Source organism: Sarcophilus harrisii, chromosome 2 (assembly GCF_902635505.1).
Source record: "Sarcophilus harrisii chromosome 2, mSarHar1.11, whole genome shotgun sequence".
Classification (NCBI taxonomy): Eukaryota; Metazoa; Chordata; class Mammalia; order Dasyuromorphia; family Dasyuridae; genus Sarcophilus; species Sarcophilus harrisii.
The window spans coordinates 264,327,037-264,353,169 of record NC_045427.1 but is presented as its reverse complement, the minus strand read 5'-3'; the positions used below and the strand labels follow the sequence as shown (position 1 = coordinate 264,353,169).

Below are 26,133 nucleotides of genomic sequence, written 5' to 3'. Positions count from 1 at the left end.
TAACTGTTTTTGTTCTAAGAGAGGATTCTCTTAGACCAAACTTTATTGGAATATGTCAGTAGTGGAAAAAGTACAATAAATAATAATAATAATAAAATATTGGTTTTTGTAGATATGTATATCTTTTTATATGTAGATTTTTTATATGTAGATATACATATATATAATATGTGGTATGTTTGTAATCTGATATATATTATATACAAAGAGGTATATCCTACTCACTTCCTGTCACAGAGTCCAAAATTCTTCATGTAGGGATTTATTTCTCTGGGTTGAACCAAAGTTTGCCAAGTGTTGTCTTTTAAATTGCATGTATTTCTGAAAAGAATAATAAAAATAATATTATTGATGTAATGCTTCAAGGTTTGTCACTATGTAAAGGATTATAAGTATTTTTGCCATGATCAAGGTCATATGACTAGTAAGTAATAAGAATATGAATTTAAACTCAGATGTCTTCTGACTTCAAGTTCATTAACTACATATATGGGCAGGAATAATGTAGCCTGGTTTTACTGTTTCATTCAGATGGGTTCATCTTAGTGGGGATGGGATAGGGCTCCTTGCATAAGAATGATTAGTACTTTATTCACTAAGGAATGAGAAATAAAAAACTTGCTCTGGAGCTTTGAATAATCGCAAATTCTTAGTTGATTTATTGGATGATTTATGTTCAATTTTGGGCACCACATTTTAGGGTACCTACCAACTTTGATAGGCTGGAGTGGGTACAGAGAAGGTGTTACAGGAAAGTGAGGGGAATTGAAAACTACACTGTATTAGGTTTGATATAAGGAATGATCTCTCTACAGATGTAGTAAGTTCTGTTACTAGATGGAAGACAGCCCAAGATTCAGAACCCAAGAGATTTGGGAATAGCTGTGACTTTCAGGCCATTGGACCTGCTTCTGGCCCATCCCCCATAAGCCGTCATGGAAGGGAAGCAAAACCCTATGGACAAACAGCTTGGCAACTGCTTCTGCAGGTACTCTGCACTCCTAGCAACTATAGTCACTGAAGACTTTGGAAAGAAAATTCTTATCATTTTACTTGAGAACATAGACACAATTTAATTTTCCTTTATGCTACATTTCAGTACACTTTAATGTCATATTCCATTTTTTTTTTTTTTTTTTTTTGCCTACTCCAGTCTCTGATGGGCCTTTTCATCTTTAAGACCAGCCCTCTTGTTTTTATCCCTGACTCAATCCCTTCTTGTTTGCTCTGGCAGATTGCCCATGCAATCAATCCTTTCTCTTACTGATCTCTAATTTCTCCCTCTGTACTAGTCCCCTTTTAGAATGTAAGTTCCTTGAAGAAAGGAGCTATTTTTCCTTTCTTTGTATTCCTAACACAGAGTGGCATATATAAGTGAGTGGCATATATAAGTTACTTGTGTTTTTTACTGATTGGAATTTTACTTTATCCTAACCCTCTATTAAGAAGCTTACTAGCATAACAAAGACAAGCAACAGCACTAACCTAGTGACTTAGGTAATGATATTTTGATCAAAAGAAGTGCATTTGCCTTAATTCCATTTTTGCTTTGGAAACTTTATGTCCTAATTACCAAGGACAAAAAAAAAAAGAATAATTCTTTGTGGTGGATGCAATAGAGAAAAGGAAGCACTCTAATAATGTTAAGGATTCCTTCAACATATTATCTTTGAAAGAAGAGAACTAAGGGATATGATACCTATCCATGATAAATTAGGATGATTAACATGGCTTGAAGGCTCCTTATTCAGAAGTTGCAATCTTCAAGAGAATGTAGAATTGGTGTCAGTTCTTAGATTTCTTTTTACATTAGTACGTAGCTAAAGTTAAATCTAGAGTTAAATTGAATCAAACATCAGTGAATAACATCTGTAATTTGTGGGAGTAACACTTAAACAAGTTTTTAAAATTATTATTCCAGTTGAGATTTTCTTTTATATTTAGTATTCAGATTAGGTGACTAATTTTGATTCTTTTATCTTAAAAAAGAGTTTCTTTCATATTTCTACATACAGACAAAGACATACTGGTTGAATCATAAGCTAGTTAGCCTGTCTCTTGGTTTTCTATACATCATTGTCCATATGGTCACAGCTGCTTCAGTTGTGGATATGTTACATAATAGCAAGTAACTTGCCTTACAGAGAGCCTTCTGTATTCAACCCTTTTTAGCGATAGCAAACATTTTTTCCATAAGTTTAAAGCATTAATATTTAGACTCATAGGATTTAAACACTTAAGTGATCATCAATTTCATGTCTCCTCAACCCCATATATTTCATATGAGGAAATTGAGGCCCAGAGTTTATGCATTTTTTCCCCCAAGGTCTTAGACTTTTTAGTAGCACTAGGTCCAGAACTTATTTCTCCCAATTCCCTATGCTGTCTTCTTTCTTACTCTTAAGATTTCTGATTTAAATTCAACTTGCTAAATTATATTTATGGTTTAAAAAAAAAGGGTCTCAAGTCCTTGAGGATAGAGTGGAGTGCTAAAGCATTGTAAATACTTATTATATAGAGGAATATGTATCTGACTGAATAAAACATTACAGTAGAATGTTGTAAACAATTATACTTTTTGAAATGATGCCTTGTTACCATCCTTACTGATCTTTTGTTCTTGAACCTTCCTAAATTAGTCGCCTCTCTAGAGACTCCTGGGAGCTATATCACCTTTCTCTTTAGCCCTAACTTCTTTCCTTCTATACTGTAGAACTAACTCCCCAAGGCCTGATTATTTTTCTCTCAGAGCATTTTTTTAAACCAAGAGAGTCTTGAAAAAAAGACATTTTTCTTTCTCCACTGACTTTCATATCTCTACATAGGATATCTAGAAAATACTTATACCTCTAAAAGCTATTATAGGATAATCTTACTGGAAATGATGCCTTATGTTCTCTGTCAAAAGAGAGGTCAGCCACACCTAAATGTCCCAACCCTCTTGACCTTTATAAAATTATTAAATTTTGTTATATAAACCAAGATATTCTTCTAAATGACCAGTTTTATTTTTTTTAATGTAAAATCATAGAATTTGAGACTTGGAAGAGTCCTTAGAAATAATTTAGACCAATATCTAATTTTACAAAGATGAGAAAATATAGACAACAATAGGTCAGTAAACATTTATTAAGTGCCTCTAAAGGAGCTCAGTTTAATGGGGGAGACAATATGAAAACAATTATCAATAAGCAAGCTATATAGGGGATAAATTAGAAATAATCAGGAGTGAATGTTCTAGAATTAAGGAGGATCTAGAAAGGCTTCCTTGAGAAGGTAGGATTTTATTTGGGCCTTAAAAGAAGCCAGGGAAATCAAATAATGAGAGGAGGGAGCTAGGTTTGAAGGGACAGCTCATTGAAGATACCTAAAGTCAGAAGGTGCGTGTCTTATTGGAGAAACAGCAAGGACATCAGTGGCACTGGATTGCAGATTATATGGTGGGGCTTAAAGTATAAGAAGACTGGAAAGGGGATGGAAGGATTATATTATACAGGACTTTGAGCACTAAACAAGATTTTTTGGTTGATCCAGGAATTAGAGGAAGCTAAAGAAGTAATTTGAGGAGAGCAGTGACATGGTCAAACTTGTACCTTAAGAAATTACTTTAGCAGTTGATTAGAGGATGACCCAAGAAGGGTGAGATTTAACACTGGGAGAACCACCAGCAATCTATTGCAGTAGTTTCATGAAAGCCTGCAACAGTGTGGTGGGAGTGTCAGGGGAGAGAAGGGAGTGTATATGAGAGACAGTGTAAAGGTTGGCTACAGATTGTATGTGGGAGTGGCTTGGGGAAATGGTGGGAGTGTAAGAAATAAAATAGCTTACCAAGAACTCCACTGATAAATGCAGGAAAGATTTGTTTTACATTCTTTTAAGAATGGGTGCCTAGATGAGTAGACACAACTTTGAAACTCCAAAGGCAACATTTTATTTTCTATCCTGAAGCACAAGTTCCTTCTCTTATTCCCCATTAATTGGATGTTACAGAAATTGCAGGGCATGAATCTCCACCCTCATTACATAATCAGTCACTGTCCCAAAGGAGCTTTCATTCTAAAAGGTAGTGGGGAGCTAACAGAAGGTAAGGACAAAGAACAAAAGATTCTTTTCAAATTTCAAGCCAACATCCCCAATTACAAACTCTGTCCCTGCCCCCAAGGAGCTTATATTCTTTTGGGGGAGATAATCTCCACCCCTAATTGTTCCTTGATATCCTTGTGGGTTTCACTTTTCTAATTTGTTTCATTTCTCCAATTTTCATAACTGTGGAAACCAAATAAATGCCCATTTATTTCTCACAATTCCCCCCCCCTTTTTTTTTTTTAATATTTTGATTTCCATATCCTTTTTTAACCCTTCACATTTGATAGTTTTTTTTTTACATCCCACTTCAAATTTTTTTTTGGTTTTTTTTTTTGCTGAGGCAGTTGGGGTTAAGTGATTTGCCCAAGGTCACACAGCTAGGATGTGTTAAGTGTCTGAGACCAAGTTTGAACTCAGATCCTCCTGACTTCAGGGCTGGTGCTCTATCCACTGCGCCACCTAGCTGCCCCCATAAAAGACTATTAACCCCTGTACAGATCTCCTTACACAGGATGGATAATTAATCCCTGAATTTTCTACTAATTCTTCCGATAGGCTTATACTAGGAGTAAAACTGTTGAGATTGGGAAAGGACCCCAAAAGTTGGGGGCCACAGATCAGTGTCATGAGAAGTGTCAAAAGAATTTGCAGGCTTGAACCTGTTTCCTAGTCAAGGAGCAAAGTTTATTGTAATTGTAATGCCAATTGGAGTGGTCTAAATTCCAGGAGAATTTAGCAAAGAAACAGAAGCAAAGAGATACATTGATCTAGTTCTTCATGTTATAGATTTGCTGATTTTATGGCCCAGAGATAGAACCAAGAAGTGGTCTCTGGAATTTTATTATCACTGACCAGCAGACACTAATGTTTGTTGACAAATTGTTAGAACAATAGTATTGTTCTACTGAGGTCAGAGATTCCAAAGCCAGAGGACTTTAGAATTACTGACAAATTGTTAGACCAGAAGCCCCTTAAAATTATTGTTTGTCTCCCCTAAAAACTATAATAATCAGGTGGGAAATAGAACTGGGAAATTGAATTAGAAGGATCCCACCTTAACCAGAGGTCAAGGTTGTCCTCTCAATTCTTGCCCAGATAAGACATCTGGAAAGGCATTTTCCAGTAACTTTTGACATTTTTCTGGAATGGTGAGTTACTGACTTAATGATCAAGCAATCAAATTCACAACTCAAAAGAATATCAGTTACAGAGTGGATGCCCCTAAATTGGAGAATGGCTGAACAAATTGTGGTATATGAATGTTATGGAATATTATTGTTTTGTAAGACATGACCAGCAGGATGATTTCAGAGAGTCCTGGAGAGACTTACATGAACTGATGCTGAATGAAATGAGCAGGACCAGGAGATAATTATATACTTCATCAACAATACTATATGATGATCAATTCTGATGGACATGGTCCTCTTCAACAATGAGATAAAACAAATCAGCTCCAATAGAACAGTAATGAATTGAACATAGAATTCCCAGTCCCTCTATTTTTGTCTGCTTGCATTTTTGATTTCCTTCATAGGTTAATTGTACACTATTTCAAAGTCCGATTCTTTTTGTGCAGCAAAATAACTATATGGTCATGTATACATATGTTGTATTTAACATATACTTTAACATATTTAACATGTATTGATCTACTTGCCATCTGGGGGAGTGGGAAGGGGGAAAGAGGGGAAAAATTGGAACAAAAGGTTTTGTGACTGTCAATGCTGAAAAATTACCCATGCATATATCTTGTAAATAAAAAGCTATAATAATAATAAAAAAAGAATATCAGTTACAGTCCCAAGAGACTTTATCTCTAATAGCAAATACCAAGAGATTTTATCTCTAATAGCAAATTCTACCAATCGCAGCTTAGGTTAGATACATTATTTTAAAAGTTTGCCAGGACTTACACACATAGGAGATTTTGTTTAACATATTTTATATGTTTAAACTTATCCTGGTGCAAAAGATCAGTCATTAAACAAGCTTATAGATTTTTTAGTAATCACGTTTCCTTTTTAGAAACTATAAATCCTAAGCAGGCTCATTTCTCCGTGCTAATGACCTTGCTTACTCTGATGCTTTCAATAAAACTGGCAAACTTAACAAATTAAGGGGAGTTGACAGAAACTCTAGAGAAGGGGCTGAGCTTGCTGTTGCCCACCCCAATTATTGTTAGTGTTTTTGTAGGCTGTGCTGTTTAATACCTAAGGTGAGGTGTTGCACACCTCATATTTGGAGGTTAACTGATAAGGCTTTAATCTCATCTCTCTTGTTCCACGTACAGTAATTACTAATTTTAGGTTTAACATGATGACAATAATGCCAAATAACTTAGTTAATAATTTTAGAATTTTCCTAAGTAATAGCCAAATAGTCTTAGTTAAAATTTCTGTTCCTTAAATAAGTTTTCTGTTTGTTTTAGGGAGAAAACAAGACAATTCTTAAAATTGAGATAGAAGAAATTTTAAAATTGAAAACTTTAGTAAATGAGAATCCCTAGATTCTGATTAAATGTTCTAGACAAACTGAATTGCCATTTGATTATTTTCCAATTTACACAAATCGTTTCTCTTTTTGTAAGCCAGGAAAAGGGTTACTGTGCCAGTTTTTATTGACAGGGTCCTTATAAGTCTGACTCTAGATAACTAGAGTTTTTAAAGTAGTAGCAAACTACTTTTTTGTTTTCTTTAAGTTCGCAAACTCTTCTGCTAACACTATCAGAGCTAATAGATGACAATTTACATATTCCTTTAGTGCTTTAACTAGAGCTCCTTTAAAATTGCTTTTACTATCATATCTCAAACAGATTCTCAAATTACTTTACACACATATAGAAATCATTTATCTGTTGGTCATATCTAAAAAGCCCATAAAATTATCAAATATGAAGCAATTATATCCAATGAAGCAGTTAATATTCACATAGCATGTTTTATGCTAAGCACTTTTGTAATCATGTGAACTTCACAACAACAACTATTATTTCTCTTTACAAATCATAAAACTGAGAAGATATAAAAATAATATATATCCACAATTGAAGCAGAGAATGTAGTCTTATCAAATGCAGAGAAAGCCACCTCTCACTGCCATGCTGGATGGTGCAAAAGTACCCAAATTCTTCCCAGGCAGTTCCTGGACAGAACCTGCTGAAAGCTGGGGTGACTTGGGTTATATCGATCTTATTAGTAATCCCCACAACTGAAATACACTCAGGACTCCACTTCACTCCGTGGAGTGGAGAGGGTCCCTTAATAGCTTCTGAGGTGCTTTCCCAAAGGAGCATAAGAGGACTCTGGACAAGATAGGAGTCAAGAAAGGGTTAGCAAAAAGTTGCTATTTAGGGGAAGCTAGGTGGCACAGTAGATAGAGCGTCAGCCCTGAAGTCAGGAGGACCGAGTTCAAATTTGACCTTCAGACACTTAACACTTCCTAGCTGTGTAACCTTGGGCAAGTCACTTAACCTCAATTGCCTAAGCAAAAAAAAAAAAAAAGTTGCTATTTACCTAGTTTGTTTTTTCTTTTCTTTTAGAATGGGGTAAATTCCTGGATTTATCCCCAAAATTTTCTTGCCATCTTAAAATGACTAATTGCCAAACTTCTTAATCATTACTCTGAAAACTTTTGAGAATCTGTTAAGATGTTATTTTAATTTTAATTAGCTAACTTTTTTGTGTAGCCCCTAGCTTGGCCAGAGCTGAAAAAATTAGGCTATTTAAGAAAATTTCCCAGCATTCTAACTATAGCATAGAGATTCTTTTCTTGCTGGTTGCATTTTAAATCTTTCCAGGTAACAAAATCTAGCTCATCTTTGCCAAAAGCCATAAAACTTTTCCAAAAGCTATCTTTGACTGTAATGCCAAAGGTCACTTTTAATGGGGTGACCAGTTCCTCCATTTGTCCTATTTCATATTCTGCCTTAAGGTTATGACCGTCCCCTCTTAATGGTTGAGATAAAGATGTTATAGACATTCCTTAATGTCATTAGAATATGAGTAAACCTCCATCTATGAGGCTATCCCCACCTAGGCATTATGTCATTGTTCTTGTTATTCCATAAAAGGCTTGCTGTCCCGATACTCGGGGCTAGACTCTGAGATGATAGTCTCTTCTAGCCCTGGGATCCATTGGTCCCAGTATTTCTCTCCATTTAATAAACTATTGAATTGGTCTCTAATCTCTGTCTTGCTCAGTTTCTTTTAGCATTACATGACATCCCAGAGAAGATGAAAGGGTAGTATAGGTTCCCTAGGAACTTTGTCAAAAATTGCAAGAATTTCCCAGTCTGGACATCCCCAGGCCAGGAAAACTTGCTGAGCGCGGAGCTCATGATAACCCAGACAAGCCTTCTCCCAGTGGCTTAGGGTGTCCCAGATTGTGGGAGAAAAAAATTGGGTTTCTTGACAAGTAGTATTGTCAAGACTCTCCCCATATGGTCCACCAAATGTTGAGCTTGGGAAAATACTCCAAAAGGTTAAAGTCATGAAGTCTCAAAAGAATTTGAAGACTTGAACCCATTTCCTAATCAAGGGGCAAAGTTTATTGTAATTGCTCAATTGGAGCAGTCTAAGAGTGATCTCTGGAATTTGGTTATCACTGATCCCAGACAGTAGTGTTTTTTGACAGATTGTTAGAACAATAGTATTCTTAGGTTGGAGGGTGGGGACCTCAGAGTCAGAGATTCCAAACCAGAGGACTGCACTTTTCCCTAGGAATGTATTTTGGGAACAAGAGAAATTCACTCTCGTGTTTTTCCATATCCAAAGGGAATGATACCATCTGAACATGGGGCGACCTATAGCTCAGACAGAAATTGCTTTTTGTTCAGACTTTTTACAGAGTACTTTGCCATCCTACCCAGGCATTAATATCTATCACTGTAATGCCAGAGAAACTGAGACAAGATACAGATTAGAGAGTTTTTAATATTTTATTTGAAAGGGAGAGATTTACTGGGACCAAATAGAGTTATGGTTTGATCCCAGGGCTGAAATGAGACTAATGTCTTCAAGAATCCAGCAGTGAATGTTGCATACAAAGATTCTTTTATAGGGTAACAAGAATGATGACCTAGTCAGGGGAGGCACCTGGGATGGGGATGACATAATGGAGAGAGGCACCTGGGATAATATAATGGAGGGAAGTACCAGAGATGGGGAGAGGCTCCTGATATTCTAATGATGTCTAAGATATAAGATCTTTATCTTATCAAACAATCTAATGATTAAGAGGGAATGGTTATAACCTGAGGCAGAGTAACTCAGATAGGACAATTAGGGAAACTGGGTCAGAACATTAAAAGGGAACTGTGGCACAACATTACTTTCCTTAAGTCCTTAACTTGATTCCAGATCTTCCTAAGAGATCTATATCTGTTACATGTATAGCCAATTTACTCTAGCCCTGTAGCAAACCAAAATTTATTCCAAATTGGACAGGCAGATCCATAAAATGCTCTTAATCTATTAGGACACAATTGTACCTACTTGTCTACAGCTGGTCAAGCCTCTACAATTCTATAATTTGACAAGCATCAAACTGAATTCTTTGGGGAATGTCCTTTTTTCAATAATATTAACCCAAATCTTAACTCTATACCCTTATCCTAAGTCCAAATGCTACTTCAGCAGGAGGGGAGTAGCATTAATACTGTGTAACTTTCCCCCTTCACAAGATTGATAGACTCTTTACAGGGAACTCACTCAGAAACTGGATGATTTGAGGTCCATTCACCAGCCAGTTGCAGTTCCTTCCTAAACAAATGGAGCCCCAAATCCCTTGGGATATGGGGCAATGATCTCATCTTCTGCAAGTACTTCCTGCTGAGAATGGGCATTGAGCTGGGTCATCCTACAGGGTCCCATTTGAAGAGGCTTGAGCTGATTGAAGGTACAATAGGTTGTGTCATATCCCTGAAGCTAGTCAATACAGCTGTCTAGTGCTGATCATTTCAAGGTCAATTGCTTAAAGCCTAGAGAGAGAGAGCAAGTACAAAGAGCAGAACTCTCATTCTTGGGAGGTGTACTTATATTTTCCCTGAAGATTCTGCAAATAGCTAATTAAGCATCATCTCTTTTGATAGGGGTTACATTATAACCCAAAAGCAATTTTGAGAAAAAGGGGAATCCCATCAGAATAACAGAAGTATTCACAAAATCCTTCATTAACAGGTCTCATTTACCTGTCAAAAGCAGGGTATTGAGATAGAGAGATTAGCCCAAACTTCTACATGAGACATAAAGCCTCTCCCAGTAATTTTTAAAAAGAGATTTTCCCTCTTTTGCCTGTTGTAGGATGGACTGGGAAGGGCCAATATAGATTGGTGGCCAACACCTTTTCAATATAAATTATTTATCTATTTATTTTTACATGACCAAACTGTTATTTTGCTCTACAAAAAGAATCGGACAGTGAAATATCTTACAATTAGCCAGTGAAGGAAATCCAAAATGCAGGCAGGCAAAAACATAGGGATTGGGAATTCAATGTAATGGTTCTTAGTCATCTCCCAGAGTTCTTTCACTGGGTGTAGCTGGTTCAGTTCATTACTGCTCCATTGGAACTGATTTGGTTCATCTCATTGCTGAAGATGGCCAGGTCCATCAGAACTGATCATCATATAGTATTGTTGTTGAAGTATATAATGATCTCTTGGCCCTGCTCGTTTCACTCGGCATCACTTTGTGTAAGTCTCTTTAGGCCTTTCTGAGATCATCAATATAAATTATTTAAAAGAAAACATTGTACACACTGTACAACACTATACAAACAAATGTTATTCTCATATAAGTAACAAACTTAAATAAAAGTGACTTTCCCATTGATATAACAAAATGTTTCATTAGTTATATCCCTCTAAGAGAACTTGAGTACATTAAAATCCTCTTCTCTAAACCCCACAAAAGATATATCTTCATTAGTTTCAATAGTCAATAAAATAACAGGTCCCACAGTTATATCGATTGTTTTTACATTTATATAAGGTCCTTTAAGGACCTTATTTCATATAGACATATACATTTAGCAACAGATATTACATAATTGAACTATGCTATGGTTTCTATGACCACTTAATGTGATATAGAAATTTGCTATAAGAGGAAAAAAGTAGGGGTCTAATCAAAACTGATCCTTCAGGGTTTTATCCTGAGGGCACATAAGTCACAGCTGACAACCAGTTATGTAGTAACTTACAGCCAACTGAGCTCTCAAATAGTGGGTTACTAATTCAGATAATCATTCCCAAATTCAAAACTCAAAAAAGTATCCATTATAATCCCAAGAGATTTCATCTTAATAGCAAGTTTTGCTAATCAAAGGTTTTAGATCCTAATCCCGTGTGCTTGCAGAACACAGTCAAAACTAAATGCAGACAAGAAAACTGTACAGTTTTGTACACATATATTGTATCTAGGATATACTACAACATTTAACATGTATAAGACTGCCTGCCATCTAGGAGAGGAGGTGGAAGGAGGGAAGGGAAAAGTCGGAATAGAAGTGAATGCAAGGGATAATGTTGTAAATAATTACCCATGCATATGTTTTGTCAATAAAAAGTTATGGTAATAACTAAATAAAATAACTAAATAGTAATTACTAATAAAAACTAAATGCAGAACTGTCAGGTTGAAATCCTGCTCTAGGTACTTCAAGAAAGCACATTTGTTGTCATATTCATTAACCAATGAGGTCATCAGGCACTTAATAAATAATTAGGTAATTTTCTGGATGGGTTTTAAAATAACCATTTTCAGAGAAATTACAATTAACCAGAAATCTAACAAATTTCTCTTAGAAATTACTTGCATTACTTAGCAAAATGAGACTGACTTCAGAGCATGGGGTTTTGAGGGAGCCTATCATTCTTTGGAGAGGCTATACTGGATATAAATCCACATACAGTGACTCTAGTCATTCCCAGTCCCCTTTAGGGAGAGAAGCTTGAAAGATTAAGAAAAATTCAGGTTAGTTTGCATCAAGATGTCTTACAAGCACTTTTAAATCCCGAAATGGTCACATTTTTTTCCTTTATAACTTAGCTGATTGAAACATAGAAGACAAAACACACTCACACATATTCTTAACACAAACTGTTTTTAAATTCCTTTTCTTTCTGCTTAGTACAAAGTTGTTGCTTTCCTACTTTCTGGAGAAGAACCTCTTCTCTTCTGCATTCCCACTTCTTTCTTTACTAAAGTTTCTTGTAAATTTCTCTTGTGCAGATCCTTCCTGCACTCGTGTGATATCTCCACGTTCCAGTGATCCCAGACCACTAATATTTACTCAACTCTGGATTTTCTGACATGCCCTCTCTTCCAGGACTATATGAAAGGTCTGTTCCAGGAGTTCTCACTCCTTTGTGCCATTAAATTCCCCATCTTTCTAACCTGTTTGACACCTCAGACCCCCTGAGATGACTCCAGTCACCAAAGGCAATACTATATAGTCCATGTTCTTACTTTTAGTCTATGCATAGAGTTTGCCTGGCTGCTGCAGAACCTATTCCGGTTCCCTTCCTAATTCCTGGATTCATCAGTCTCCTTACTTCATGGTCCTGAGATATTTGGAGTTTATGAGGTGGGGAAAGCCCAAGCCAAACCATGAGGCCAGTGAAATCAATGGAATGTGTATCCTGATACTTCAACAGGGCCACCCCAAATTCATGTCTGGATCCTGGACAAAGCCCCCATTTGTTTTTGTTTTTGTTTTTTATTAAAGCTTTCTGTTTTCAAAACAAAATCTTCCTGTTGCCATGTAGATGTACAAAATGTACAAAAATATAATTCTGCCCACTTCCCTTAGCATCAGTTCATGTAAGTCTCTCCAGACCTCTCTGAAATCATCCTACTGATTGTTTCTTATAAAACAATAATATTCCATAACATTCATTTACCATAACTTATTCAGCCATTCTCCAACTGATAGGCATCACTCAGTTTCCCCTGTTTCTAGCCACTAGAAAAAGGATTGCTACAAACATTTTTGCACATGTGGGTCCCTTTCCCTTCTTTAAGATCTCTTTGGGATGCAAGCCCAGTAGAAACACTGCTGGATCAAAGGGTTTGCATTGTCTGATAGCCTTTTGGGCATCATTCCAAATTGCTCTCCAGAATGGTTGACTCAGTTTACAGAAATTATTCACCAATAATTTATTAGTGTCCTGTGTAATGGGGCTGAGGCTTGAGTTGATGCACTGAGGTCTCAAGCACATGAGGCTAAATAGTAATTGGACTATATTAATATATATGCTTGGAGAAAGAATGGCCCCCGCCCACTCTCTGTGCAAGTCTCGATGTGTTGTATAGGAAATGATGATTTTGGTGGGTGGAGGCAGCGAGACAGGAAGAGAGGCGGAAAGAGATTTCTGGCTGGGTTGGGTTCTGGTGGCTGCTGGTCTCGTGGCTTCTGGTCTGGCTAGCTTCTTGACTCAGCTGCATACATTGCGATTGCTGATTCCCTTCTACCTCCGACCTTTCTTCTTCTCTACTGAGAATAAAAGATTGAAGATTTTCCCCTAACCTGAATTCCCTACTCTGGCTGATTTTAAAATATGCGGTCTTCATAGTCCTGGTTTTCCCACATCACTTCTAATATTTGTCATTATCTTTTCTTATCATCTTAGCCAATCTTAGAGGTATGTAGCAGTACTACAGAGTTGTCTTAATTTTCATTTCTCCTATCAATAGTGATTCAGAATACCTTTTCATATAACTAGAAATGATTTCAGTTTCTTTATCTGAAAATTGTCTGTTCATATCCTTTGCCCATTTATCAATTGGAGAAGAGTCCTTTTTGTAAAAAACAAAATATTTTTTTGTTCTCCATGAATACAGGAAAGATTTATTTTACATTCTTGCAAAAATGAGTGCCTGGGTGAAGTAGACATACTTTTGAAACTCTAAAGGCAGAATTTTATTTCCTATCCTGAAGCACAAGTACTTGTGCTTGTCACAAGCAGGAAGACTTGTGCTTCAGGATTCCCCTGAGTCCCCATTAATTGGATGTTACATTAGTTACAGGGCATGAATCTCCATCCCTCATTACATAGCAAGTCCCTGTTCCCAAGGAGCTTACATTCTAGAAGAGGTAAGCTAACAAAGGAGAGCTAATGACAGAGAACAAAAGATTTTTTCAAATCTCAGGCCACCACCCCTGTTTACAAAAGTCAGTCCCTGCCCCAAGTCTTTTGGGGGAGGTGATCTCCACCCTTGATTGTTTTTTGATGCCTTAGTGGGTTTCATTTTCCTAATTTTAATGTTCATTTCTCCAATGTGGAAACTAACTAAATGCCCATCCATTTCTTACAATAATATGGAAGAGGGAAAAGATGAGTAATTCATTTGTGACCATTTTGAATTTAAGATGTTTTCAATGTTTTCAGAACATCCAATTTGAGATGACCTGTTGGCATTTGGAAATGTAAGCCTGGAAGTTAGCAGAGACATGAAGGCTAGATGAATACATCTGAGAGTCATTAGCAAAGAGATAATAATTGAATTCATGGGAGCTGATGAGGTCACGAAGTAAAATAGGAAGAAGAAAAAAGGGCCCAGGTAGATAGATCCCTGTAGGATGCTTACAGTTAATAGATAGGTCCTGGATGAAGATTCAGCAGAGGAGACTGAAAAAGAACAGTTGGGTAGGTAGGAGGAAAACTAGGAGAGAACAGTGTCCTGAAAGACCAGTGAGAAGGAGTAGAGAGTAAGGTCAAGAAGGCTGAAGATTGAGAAAAGGTCACAGAAAAGTTCCTTTGGGAACAAACACATATTACCAAAAATTGGGAGGAATTACCAGATATGACTGTTTAGGAAAGAATGTACTATAGTACATGACTGGGTTTGAGGTAAGGGGATGAGAACAGGGAAAGGAGAAAATTGCAAGGGCTAGGAAATCATGGTCAGTTTGATTTTGTGCTAAGTGACTCTGAGCTGACCTTTTTTTTTTCCCTTTTGCACATCATCATCCATCTGAAATTTCCTCCTTTCTTCCAGGCTCAATTCTTTTACTTGAACTCTTAATCTCACTGCTTTTCATCTTCTTCAGGAACTTCCCTTAATCATTTGCTCTCATAATCAATCTCTCCTTTCTTGGCTCTTTCCTTCTGAATGCTGCTCAGATCTCACCTATTTTCAAAACAGAATTTTCTCTTGACCTTCATTCAAGTCAAGCATTGTACTAGATTGATTTTGCCTTTTTACTTGCTAAACTTCAAAAAAACTCATTTTCTACTTCCTTAATACTCTCTACTCCTCAGTTGCTTGTAGTCTGGCTTTTGATTACATCACCTTATTGAAATTGTTTTTTCAGAAGTAATAGCCTTTGTTTCTTTGACCCGTTTTATGTTTTAACAGTATTGATCACTTCTTTCATATATTGGCTCCTCTCTTGGCTTCTCTGTGAAGCTGTTCTCTTGATTCTTCTTTTACCTAGCCACTCTTTTTCAGTCATCTTTGCCAATTCATTATCTAGTTCCCATCCAGTATGTATCCCAGTCCTGAGTCTTTTTACTCTCTCCTTTGATGATCTCCTTAGCTCCCTTGTGTTCATTTGTCATCTCTCTGTATATAATGCCCAAATGTGTACATCTGTTCTTAATTTCCTCATCGAACTCCAAGTCTGCATCCTTCTACCTACTGAATATGTCTACCTGCATCTTACCTTAAATTTAACATGCTGTTACCTCCAGCTTGCTCCTCCTTCATACAGCCCCATTCTTGTGGATTATTTCACCATCTTCATATACACCCAGGACTGAAACTTTAGTGTTTTCACTTCATTGTCATTGTCATTTTTGATTTTTCTCTTTTGTCTCACCCTTAATATTCAATTATCAAATTCTATCACTTCTCCCTCTATGGTATCTTTCACATTCATCACCTTCTGTCTGCTCATACTGCTGCTATTCTAGTCAAACATTTATCATCTGTACTGTTATAATAGCTTTTCCTAATTGATCTCTTCCTCCAGTACCTCCTTTTCAATCCATATTTCACAACGCTGCCTAAATAATATTTATAATGCATGGGTCTGATCAAGTCACTCCTTACTCAGAAACTTCCAATAACTTTTCCTTGCTTATAAAAGATGAAATGTTTCATTTTCAGACATTTAAGTCTTCTGCAGAGTCAGACTCCAATGTCCAACTTTTTTAAAAAATTGGGGTTACTTTGCAATATTCTCCTCAACTCCCTCTCTCTTTTCTCCCCCATAGAAGCTTTTCTTGTAATAAAGTATAGTTAAACAAAACAAATCACTACATTAGTTGTGCCTAACAACATACACCTCATTTTGACGTGGTCTATCTCTCTGCTAAGGGGAGAGGTTTCATTGTCAGTATGCTGGATTCATAATTGGCCATTGCATGGATTAGAGATCTATGTCTTTCAGTGTTTTTCCTGTACATTAATATAATTATTGTGTACATTGCTCTTTTGAGTTTCCTTACTTCACTTTAAATCAATTTATATATATCTTTTCAAATATCTTTAAAATTTTCTGATTATCATTTTTTAGAGTATGATACTACTTTTTTATGTTCATATACTAATTTGTTCAGTGTTTTTTTTTGTTGTTGTTGTTCAAAAAAGAAAGACTTGGCAAGAAGGAGAAAAGGGAGAAGTTAAAGATAGCTGTCTTCAAACATCTGAAGAGCAGTTATATTAAGAAGGATTTGACTTGTTCTGTTTTATATCAGAGAAGAACCTATACAAGTGGATGAAAATTTCAGAGAGGTACAGGCCCGATAGTTAGAGCTATCTAGAAATATAAAGCATTACCTTTGGAGGCAATGGGTTTCTTCTCATTGGAGAGTTTCCCAAAGAAGTCAGAATACTACTTATAAGTATGTTTTTCCAGGTGTATAGGAATTAGATGGCTACTGAAGTCCTTTCCAACTCAATAATTTTGTTACATTCAGTAACAGCTCTACAAACAGTAGATTTATGAGCCTGTTTTCAGACAGCTTCTTTGACTTATTTTTTGTCTTCTTTGTCAAAGATTCAAATTTAGATGATTCAGTTTGCATGTCTTTTTTTTAATGAACTTTAAGATTATTCTATATCATTGTTAATAGTTTATATTTTTCTTCTGAAAATTTTCCATTGATATCCTTTGATTATTTACTTTTGTTCAAGAATATGTCCTTATGTATTTATATCAATTATACATGTATACACACATTCATCTCTCTATCTCATGAATGTCAGGCCCTTATTAATAATATTCAGTACAAAGGATTTGCCTTTCTATTCAACAGCTTTTCTTTATGTTCTAACTTCACTATTTTTTTCATGAATTTAATGTAATTATTTTATATTTTGTAATCAATCTTATATCCTTTTTTTAAAGAATTTTCCACTGACAATTATGAAAGGAATTCCCTTCTATTCTTCTATATATACATGTGTGTGTATGTGTGCATGTTTGTTTGTTTTTTGGTGATGTGACATTTTATATTTAGGTGACATAGCCATTTTGAGCTCTTCTGGTATGTGGTCTAAAGTATTCTTCCAAATCTGCTTTCTTCCTAATTATTTTCCAGTTTTTCTAGCAGTCCTTTTCAGATAGTAGTTCTTACCTGTTATGCCTATCCTTTAAAACTGTTTTCGCATTTAGCATATTGCTACTAATGATATCTTTTACATCGGACACTTATTTTTAGCATAAAACAACTGACATTTATCGATCTGGGCCAATACTACTATTTATTCCATTGGCAAATAGTAAAGAATTGGCTTAGACATGATTTGTAACTAAGGCAAGTATCTCAACAGCTCACTGCCTGGTGACTGTGAAGGAAAATAGCAACAGTCTCAAATGTATGGTCTTGTCCATACATAGCTACTTTCCAATTAGTGAGGTCCCAGATTAAATGAAGATCAACCATGACAGGTTTTTTAAATTACTGTTGCTCAGTCACTACCCATTAGCACTAAAGAAAGGCTGCTTATTAGGAGCAGTAATTCTTTAGGGCTGGAGACAAAATTTGGTATATAATTCTGACAAAGTTAAGCCCTCTTTCATTACTACAGATTAATTACTCTCCCAACTTTTTTTTCTCATTTATGTGAGGACATTTTTAATTACTTCACAAAATGGGAATTTTTGTACTGTGTTACATTGAAAAGTACTTGTGTCTATGGTTTGTATGATAATACATGTCATAAAATATTCCCCTGTGTGTTGTACGCTTGTCATAACCATCTGGATTTCACTATAACTTACTAGATAAAAGTGGTTCCTGGTAAAACCATTGAAAAATTAAATACCACTACAATCCTCATCAATTAAATAGTCCTGAATCTGAGTCAAGCTTTGAATCTTTCTACTAGGAAAGAGGTTGCAAGATTTATAGGAACTTAGTTCATTGACAGATGGAGAAAAAGAATTACTTCTTATTTAAAGAAATGATATTTGTTTTTGTAATGATCTCATTTTAGCAAAGACAGAGTTTTGATAATTTTTGCATGACATATATGTAGGAGTAAACTCTTTTATCTGAGCTACCAAATATATGGTGTCATCATCTTCATAATAAAATCTCAAATTTTATTGAAATTAAGCAGTGATTTCCCCCCCCCCCCCCCCATATATGTACCTAAAACTTCTGGAATTAATGTAGCCTTTATATGTGAGTGCCATTATACACTGGTGATCTGTCATGCAAGAAAGCCTGAAAGAATGATATCAATAATAGAAATTACAATTCATCAAATATTTATTATAAATTGATATTTTTGGGACAGTGCACATGCCCCTTTCTCTCTCCTCAGGAGTATGATTTTCATCATACATATGGGACTGGAAGAAGGCTGTTATCATGGCAACTTCTTGAAAATAATTTTGTTTCCTCTGGAAGTTTTCTTTGCTGTTATAATTTTGTTTATTGTGGCATTAATCAGATACTTTTTTTTTTTTTTTCCTGAAGCAGTTGGGTTTAAGTGACTTAAGGGTCACACAGCTAGGAAGTGTTAAATGACCAGATTTGAACTCAGGTCTTCCTGATTTCAGGACTTGTGCTCTGTCCATTGTGCCATCTAGCTGCCTCTCAGATACTTTTTTTTTTAAACTAAAAATATAACAAAAGGCAGTAGTAACATATAGCTCATCGATGAATATTTCCAAAATATCAAAGCAATAGTAAAATAGACTATAAATATGTGAGCTGAAACTCATTTAGCCTTAAATGTAGGTGTGAAGATCTACAATTGAATTCTGGGTAATTTTATTGCTAATGTCTCTCTACATTATGCTCAATGTCCATTAAAGGGTAGAGGATTATATTTATAATTTGGGTTTGATTATCAACAAGAAACTAGAAGTACTTTAGCATAATGGATAATAAGCCTTTAGGTATCCTTTGAAAATATTTCCTTTTTTTAATATTCTTTTTTTTATTATGACTTTTTATTGACAGTACATATTCATGGGCAATTTTTTACAACATTATCCCTTGCACTCACTTCTGTTCTGACTTTTCCCTTTCCTCCCTTCATCCCCTCTCCTAGATGGCAGGTAGTCTTATACATGTTAAATATGTTATAGTATATCCTAGATACAATATACATGGGCAGAATCGATTAGTTCTGTTGTTGCATGGAAGAATTGGATTCAGAAGTTAAAAATAACTTGGGAAGAAAAACAAAAATGCAAACAGTGTATACTCATTTCCCAGTGTTAGTTGGAAATATTTCAGCATTAGCAATATAAAGTTTTCATCCATTCTTGTTTCTTCCCAATTTTGTTCAAAAACACATATTTTTTAAGGTCAATAAACATATAATTGATTTGTCTTTAGATGATTGGAAAAAATCTTTGTAGCATCAGCATTTGACTCAGATACTACATATTTAAAGGCAGAAACAAGAGGAGAAAATCATCCTTCCATTTAAAAAAGGGAAAAAATGGGAATTACAACTTAGAATAAAGACTATAATTTCAACTGTTAGGAGAAGGAGAAGGCCAGATGCTAATTAGCCATACTCTTATCGATCTTGCTTTAGTTTATTAGTTTACAAACTGAAAAATATAGGAAAATCATTCATGGATCCTGCAATAGCTATCAACTGTACGGCATTATTCACTTTGTACATGGGCCTCTTATTTGTAAGTATTTCTAACAGCAAAAAATAAGGCATGAGAAGTAATATGAAATTCACAATTTTTGCTGTTTGTCATAAACTTTAATGCAGAAAGTTAAAATTGTTAGCTAAAATGAAGTTATGCACACTAAATTCTTTAACTCATTATTGATGATTATAATTATATTTGTCATTGTTGTTATATGTTTTGACTGAATTTTCCACATCTAACTTGAATAAATTTTTTTGTTGAAAAAGTCTTATTGAATAATGAAATGAATAAAAAACAATAAAATTGTTGAAAAATAAATTTTTGTTGAAATAATATAGCTCAGCATAAACAGTGTTGGTGATAATAGCAGTTATAATATCATGGAATAGGTTTAAATGGTAACTGTTTTAAAGCCAAGAGTAGAATTAATGATTGCTTAGCCAATTCAATCTCTTTTGCCATTTCCATATTTATTTTGTTCTTCATCTTCTGTGCATTTTCACTCCCTGAATTTGTTTAATCTGATAAAAAAAATTGTTAGAAATAAAATCATAGAATTTTAGAGTTGAAAAAGCACCATGAAAATCACCTCATATCACCATTTCATTTTTATAGATGAAGTAAGAGAAGCTTCGAGAAGTTGATTTATTTGAGTCATACAGGTAGTTAAGCAGCTGAATTGGGACTAGAACTTTTGTCTCATGATCCTTAGTCTTAGTGCACTTTCCTCTGTATGATGATGGTTTTATATATATTTAGTTAATAACATCTGTTTCATTTTTTGTAACTTGAGTTTCAGTGTATTCTTCCTTACGTAGAGTATAAGCTGATCTGGATCATTCTATATAACTACCTTTCATTGTTATCAAGACTGGTCCTACAAAACTAAATTTTAAAATATTATATACAAGAGCAAATTATTAGAATTTCAAAAAAGATTTTTCTGAATAACATTTTTCACTTTATTTTTCTTTGGTTTTACTCAGGCAAAGACCATATTTGCAGATTCATTGGCTGTGGGAGGAATGACCGATTCAATTATGTGGTCATGCAATTGCAGGTAGGTTTTCTAGAAAAAGCTTTTAAAATCCCTTTCAATTTTAATGAAAGACTCTTAATAAAGTTGTCATATTGATAATAGAGAGAATAATTGTAAGCTAATTATTTATGTCATGTCAGAGTTTGTTTTTATGGTTTTGATATGAAACTTCATAAAATTTAAAAAAATAAACTAGGAGATGATTTATTTGTCATTCAATAATTCCATCAAATAGTAGTTACCTTGGAGCATTTAAAATAGATTAGTTTTACAAATGTTTAATTTTGTTTACACATTTTCAGGAATATACTTCATGCTTAAAACAAGTATTTACAAAAAGTATACCTATAGCATAACAAAAAGTATACTTAGAACATGGTTAATAATTTTAGCATTAGCAAATTAGACTGCACAGTATTTGCGGAATAATAAGCTCTCATTCAATGTTGACTAAATGACATGCCTGTGTAATACTCAAGTGAGTACAAATACTGAAGTGAATATTTATTTGGGTTGGTTGTCAGAAATAGTTTTGAGTTAGCCAAGATTTCTTGAGCACCCATTATTTGGAATGTGTTCTACTGGGTGCAGTGGAGTTAAAGAAGGATTGAAAGAGTTGGACTCGGGAAGTAAATTATATAACATTACTGGATCTTTATCCCAAATTAGACCCTTCTTCATGTTGGAAGTTTATAAACTTCAATTGACAACAGAAACAGATTGATCTGATTTGTAGAGACATGATCTGATACTTACTCAAACACTGAAATGTTTCACCTAAGTATGATCTCTGCTCTACTTTCCCTAAGATGACTCTAATAGTCATTGTAGATTATTTGTCTAATATATTTCTCTAGTCATAAAAGCCAATAAAATCCTAGAAATAAATAAAATATTCCTATACCTATGTACAAAACCATGATATATTTGTACTTGTAATAATATTTTGTGCGTTCTGGTTTTGTGCTTCAGAAATATAGTGGAATTGGAGAAGATCCAGAGAAAAGTAAATTGACCAAAAGAGTGTTTACTATTACATTACTGTGCATTGTTTAGCTTGTTAAGATAATTTAGAGGATGAAAAGATCAGAATTGATAGAATGATGAAGTATTAAGTAAGCTAAATATATACCTGTTCACTAAATCTTAGAAACTTGGAATTAGGATACTACCATTAAAAAAAGTTTTAGAACAAATAAAAGGCTTTTTACAATGAGCAGTCATCTGGTAAACTTACTATTTGAAGAGGGAGTAATATAAAGAGGTTCAATATGGGATTAAGGAAAAATTTAAATGTTTTAATCTCTATTACTTAATAATGAGGGAATCCATGACTATCAGGTAAAGTATCTTAACTTATCCTACTTCCAGCTTACTGGTTCCAGCTTATTTTTCCAGTCTTATTTCCCTTTATTCCGCTTGGTGAATTCCACTTTCTAGCCAAATTGCTGAATTGTTCAAATTTCATTGATTTAATATTGTATTCTTCTAACTCTTTGTATTCATCTAGTCCATTCCCATGCCTGGAATATTCTTCACCTTTCAAATATTCTTCTTCCTTTATACTTTCAATCTGATGCTACCACCTCTACAGGGTCTTTACTGCTCCTCAGATTTTCTTGGATGATTTTGAGTTTCTCTTTTCATCATATTACATTCTGCCTTATTTTTTTTTTTAATATGAATAGCTTTTTATTTTTCAAAATACATGCAAAGATAGTTTGCAATATTCACCCTTGCAGAACCTTGTGTTCCAAACCTTTCTCCCTCCCTCTCTTCCCTTAGACAATAAGCAATCTAACATAGATTAAACATATATAATTCCTGCTGCATAAGAAAAATCAGATTAAAAGGGAAAAAAATAAGAAAAAAAGCAAGCAAACAAGACCAAAAAACCCCTCCTGCATTTATATATATCCTGTCAGACAGCAAGCTTCACCAGTGAAGGTTTCATGTCATTTTTCATTTCATATCCCTGACACTTAATTTTTAGAGAATTTGGATGCAGGAGCTTTGACTTTATCTTCTGAGGGTGTGTTTTGATCTTGTCACCACAGTAACTTTCTTTGGTCAGAAACTTTTTTTGTGGTCTGCTCATTTTTTTAGCCTATTACTTGGCTTTTAACTCTTTGTTCAAGTAGGACTCTGTTTCTAGGGTGGACGAATACATTGTCCCAAGCTTCAGTTTTTGTGCAGCTGTTTTCAGAGATCCTTCTAGGGACCTGACCACAAGCCCTTTTTTCTGCTCTGGAGCTGTTAGCCCTGTCTCACTGTATTTGTAAGAGCTAGCTGGCCCAGGGTTGCGCTGGCCTGAGCTGCACTGAGACTGCACCATCTGACTCCCACCCCACTGCCACAGACCCTCTCTGCTGATCTTCCAGGACTTCCCTAGTGTCCCAGGGCTGAGAGGTCCAGAAGCTACCAGCACCACTGTTGGATTCAGCGGCTTTGCTGACTAGTGCTGGGGCTGGGGCTGCACTAGCATGGCTTGCACCAGGACTGCATGCTGGTCTTCCACCCTGGTGTCACAAATCTTTTCTGCTGAGCTTCTGAGTTGTTTTTGGCTGGAAAATGTTCTATTCCATCTTTTGGGGTGTTCTGTTGCTCTAAAATTTGTTTAAAGTCATTTAAAGGAATTTGGAGTAGTTTGGGGGGGCGGAGGTTGAGTGAGTTCTTGCCTTTACTCTGCCATCTTAGCTCTACCTTCTCCTACTTAATTTTTAGTAAGAACTGAAAAACTTGTTAGTATCATGAAGAAAAATCATACTTTCCTACAATATACCCATTTTTTTTCACTGTTAGAGATGAAAACTGGTACTCAATCTTTAAATCCTACATGGTATGACACTGACAGGCACAGATTGAACTTGGCCTGAGTCACAAGACCTGAGTTTGAATACCACTTTTGCCATTTTCTACCCATTTGACCTTAGACAAGCCACTTAACTCTCTTTGGACCTCAATTTCCTCAGTTAAAAAATGAAGGTTTTGGACTAGATGAATTCTAAGGTTTAAACTATGATCCTGTGTCCCACAACCTTGAAGTCAGTTTCTCAACATTTCCTCAACTTTCCTATTTGCACAACAGGACTCAAATACACAAAAAAGATTTTCCAAGGAAAGACATCTTTTCAAGCCCTTCACTTCTACCTGTTATCACATGAAACTTTAATTAGGCTTTTCTCCAACTTGACATGCTCCCTTATGTTCTTTTTGTTTATATTTGGGTCCACTTGGAAAATGATTTGAGATGAATTTCATAAGTCCAGATAGAGGTTATCCTGTTTGGAACTCATTTAAATTTAACAGACCTTGAATAGGAGAAATTAATTGGCTTGGGAAAATTTGAACTGGAGCCAAGAAAAGTGGCTAGGAAACTATTGAAGTTCTATTGAACTATTGAAGTAGTATAGCCTATAAAAAAAAGAAATTTGTGTGGATGATTAGAGAAAAAGGAAAGGTTTGGCTTTAGAAGCAGCTAAGATATGGAGAAGTAACTGAGAGTGAGTTGGCTATATGCATGAAAAGCTGAGAAGAAATGAACAAGGATCCTTGTTAATGTTAATGTTAAAGAAATCTTGACAAAGGCATTTGATTAGAGTTTTGGTTGAAAATGGAGGGGAGAAGACAAATTAATAGCAAGAAGAAAGTTTGGTGAAGACATAACTGTTGTAGCTTTAAATGATTATCTTTTTAATTGTTACTGATAGTATACATTTAATCTAACTTAGAGAAATGTGTTTGTAATTTTTTTTGGTAGATTGAAGGTAAGAAAAATAATCCCTTTATTTTTTTCAAATACAAATTTTATTTTTTCTTTTTAAAAATTTATTAATAGTATTTTTCAATGACATGTAAGATAGTTTTTTGAAAAAATGAACATTTTTGAATGTTCATTTTAATAAGATTTTGAGTTTCAAATTTTTCTCCCTCTCCAAGACAGCAGGCAATCTGATATAGGTTATATATGAACAATCATTTTAAATAGTCATATTGTGAAAGAAAATTCAGAACAAAGGGAGAAAATCATGAGAAGGAAAAGAAAGTGACAATAGTATATTTCGATCTGCATTCAGTCTCGACAGTTTTTTCTCCATGTGCAGGGAATTGTCTTGGATCACTGTATTGCTGAAATAGACAGATTTTTAGAAGTTAAAATATTGAAATTTGAAGGGAAGGATTGTAGGATAAAATGTTTAGAAGTGGAAGGGATCTTAGAGGTCATCTAGTCCAGCCTCATTATTTAACAAAGGAGAAAAAAGCAGTTGGCAAGGTGTAGTCCCAAGAGATTAGAAAACCTGGCTCCATAGTTTAAATGAGTTCTATTTCAGCAATACAGTGATCCAAGACAATTCTATGAGTTTAAATTTGACTCCAGCACTGACTAGCTCTTTGACCCTAGACAACTTAAATTACCCTGTTTGCCTCAGTTTCCTTATATGCGAAATGAGCTGGAGAAGGAAATGACAAACTCCTCCATTATCTTTGGCAAGAAAACCCCAAATAGGGTCATGAAGAATTGGATACAACAGAAAAGTAACTGAACAAATATAATTTCCAATATGTTATTTAATATTTCTTAAATATTCCTAGTTTATCTTGGTATGGAAGTTGCAAAAAATTCTAAAGATTGATTTTTAGAATGCCATAGTGGATTTATTAAAGGTATACAGGTACATAATAATGAAAGACTTGTGATTCTTATGTAATATCTGTTGCTTATGTATTCAACTTTGTTTTGATGGGAATGAAATTATTCAGATGGAAATTTTAGTAAGTTGACAAAAGCAGGTGGTATTTCAGATGGGAGTGATTGATATGGTGGTTTGGGTCCCAGACATAGAGGGGAAAGAATATTGAGAAAGGGAAATTTAGAGCATCAGTCCCACAGTTAGAGAGATGTAATTTTACAAGTCATGTAGGAA

General features: G+C 35.0%; 1 protein-coding gene across 4 annotated transcripts in view; it reads left to right on the top strand.

Moving 5' to 3' along the window:
• Positions 1–26,133, top strand: part of TTBK2 (tau tubulin kinase 2) — a 221,075-nt gene that overhangs the window by 77,279 nt on the left and 117,663 nt on the right. For all 4 annotated transcript variants that reach the window (XM_031952168.1, XM_031952169.1, XM_031952167.1 and 1 more), the window contains one exon: positions 21,156–21,229. In XM_031952168.1, coding sequence (XP_031808028.1) covers positions 21,156–21,229 — 74 coding nt within the window. The remainder of the gene's footprint in view (positions 1–21,155; positions 21,230–26,133) is intronic.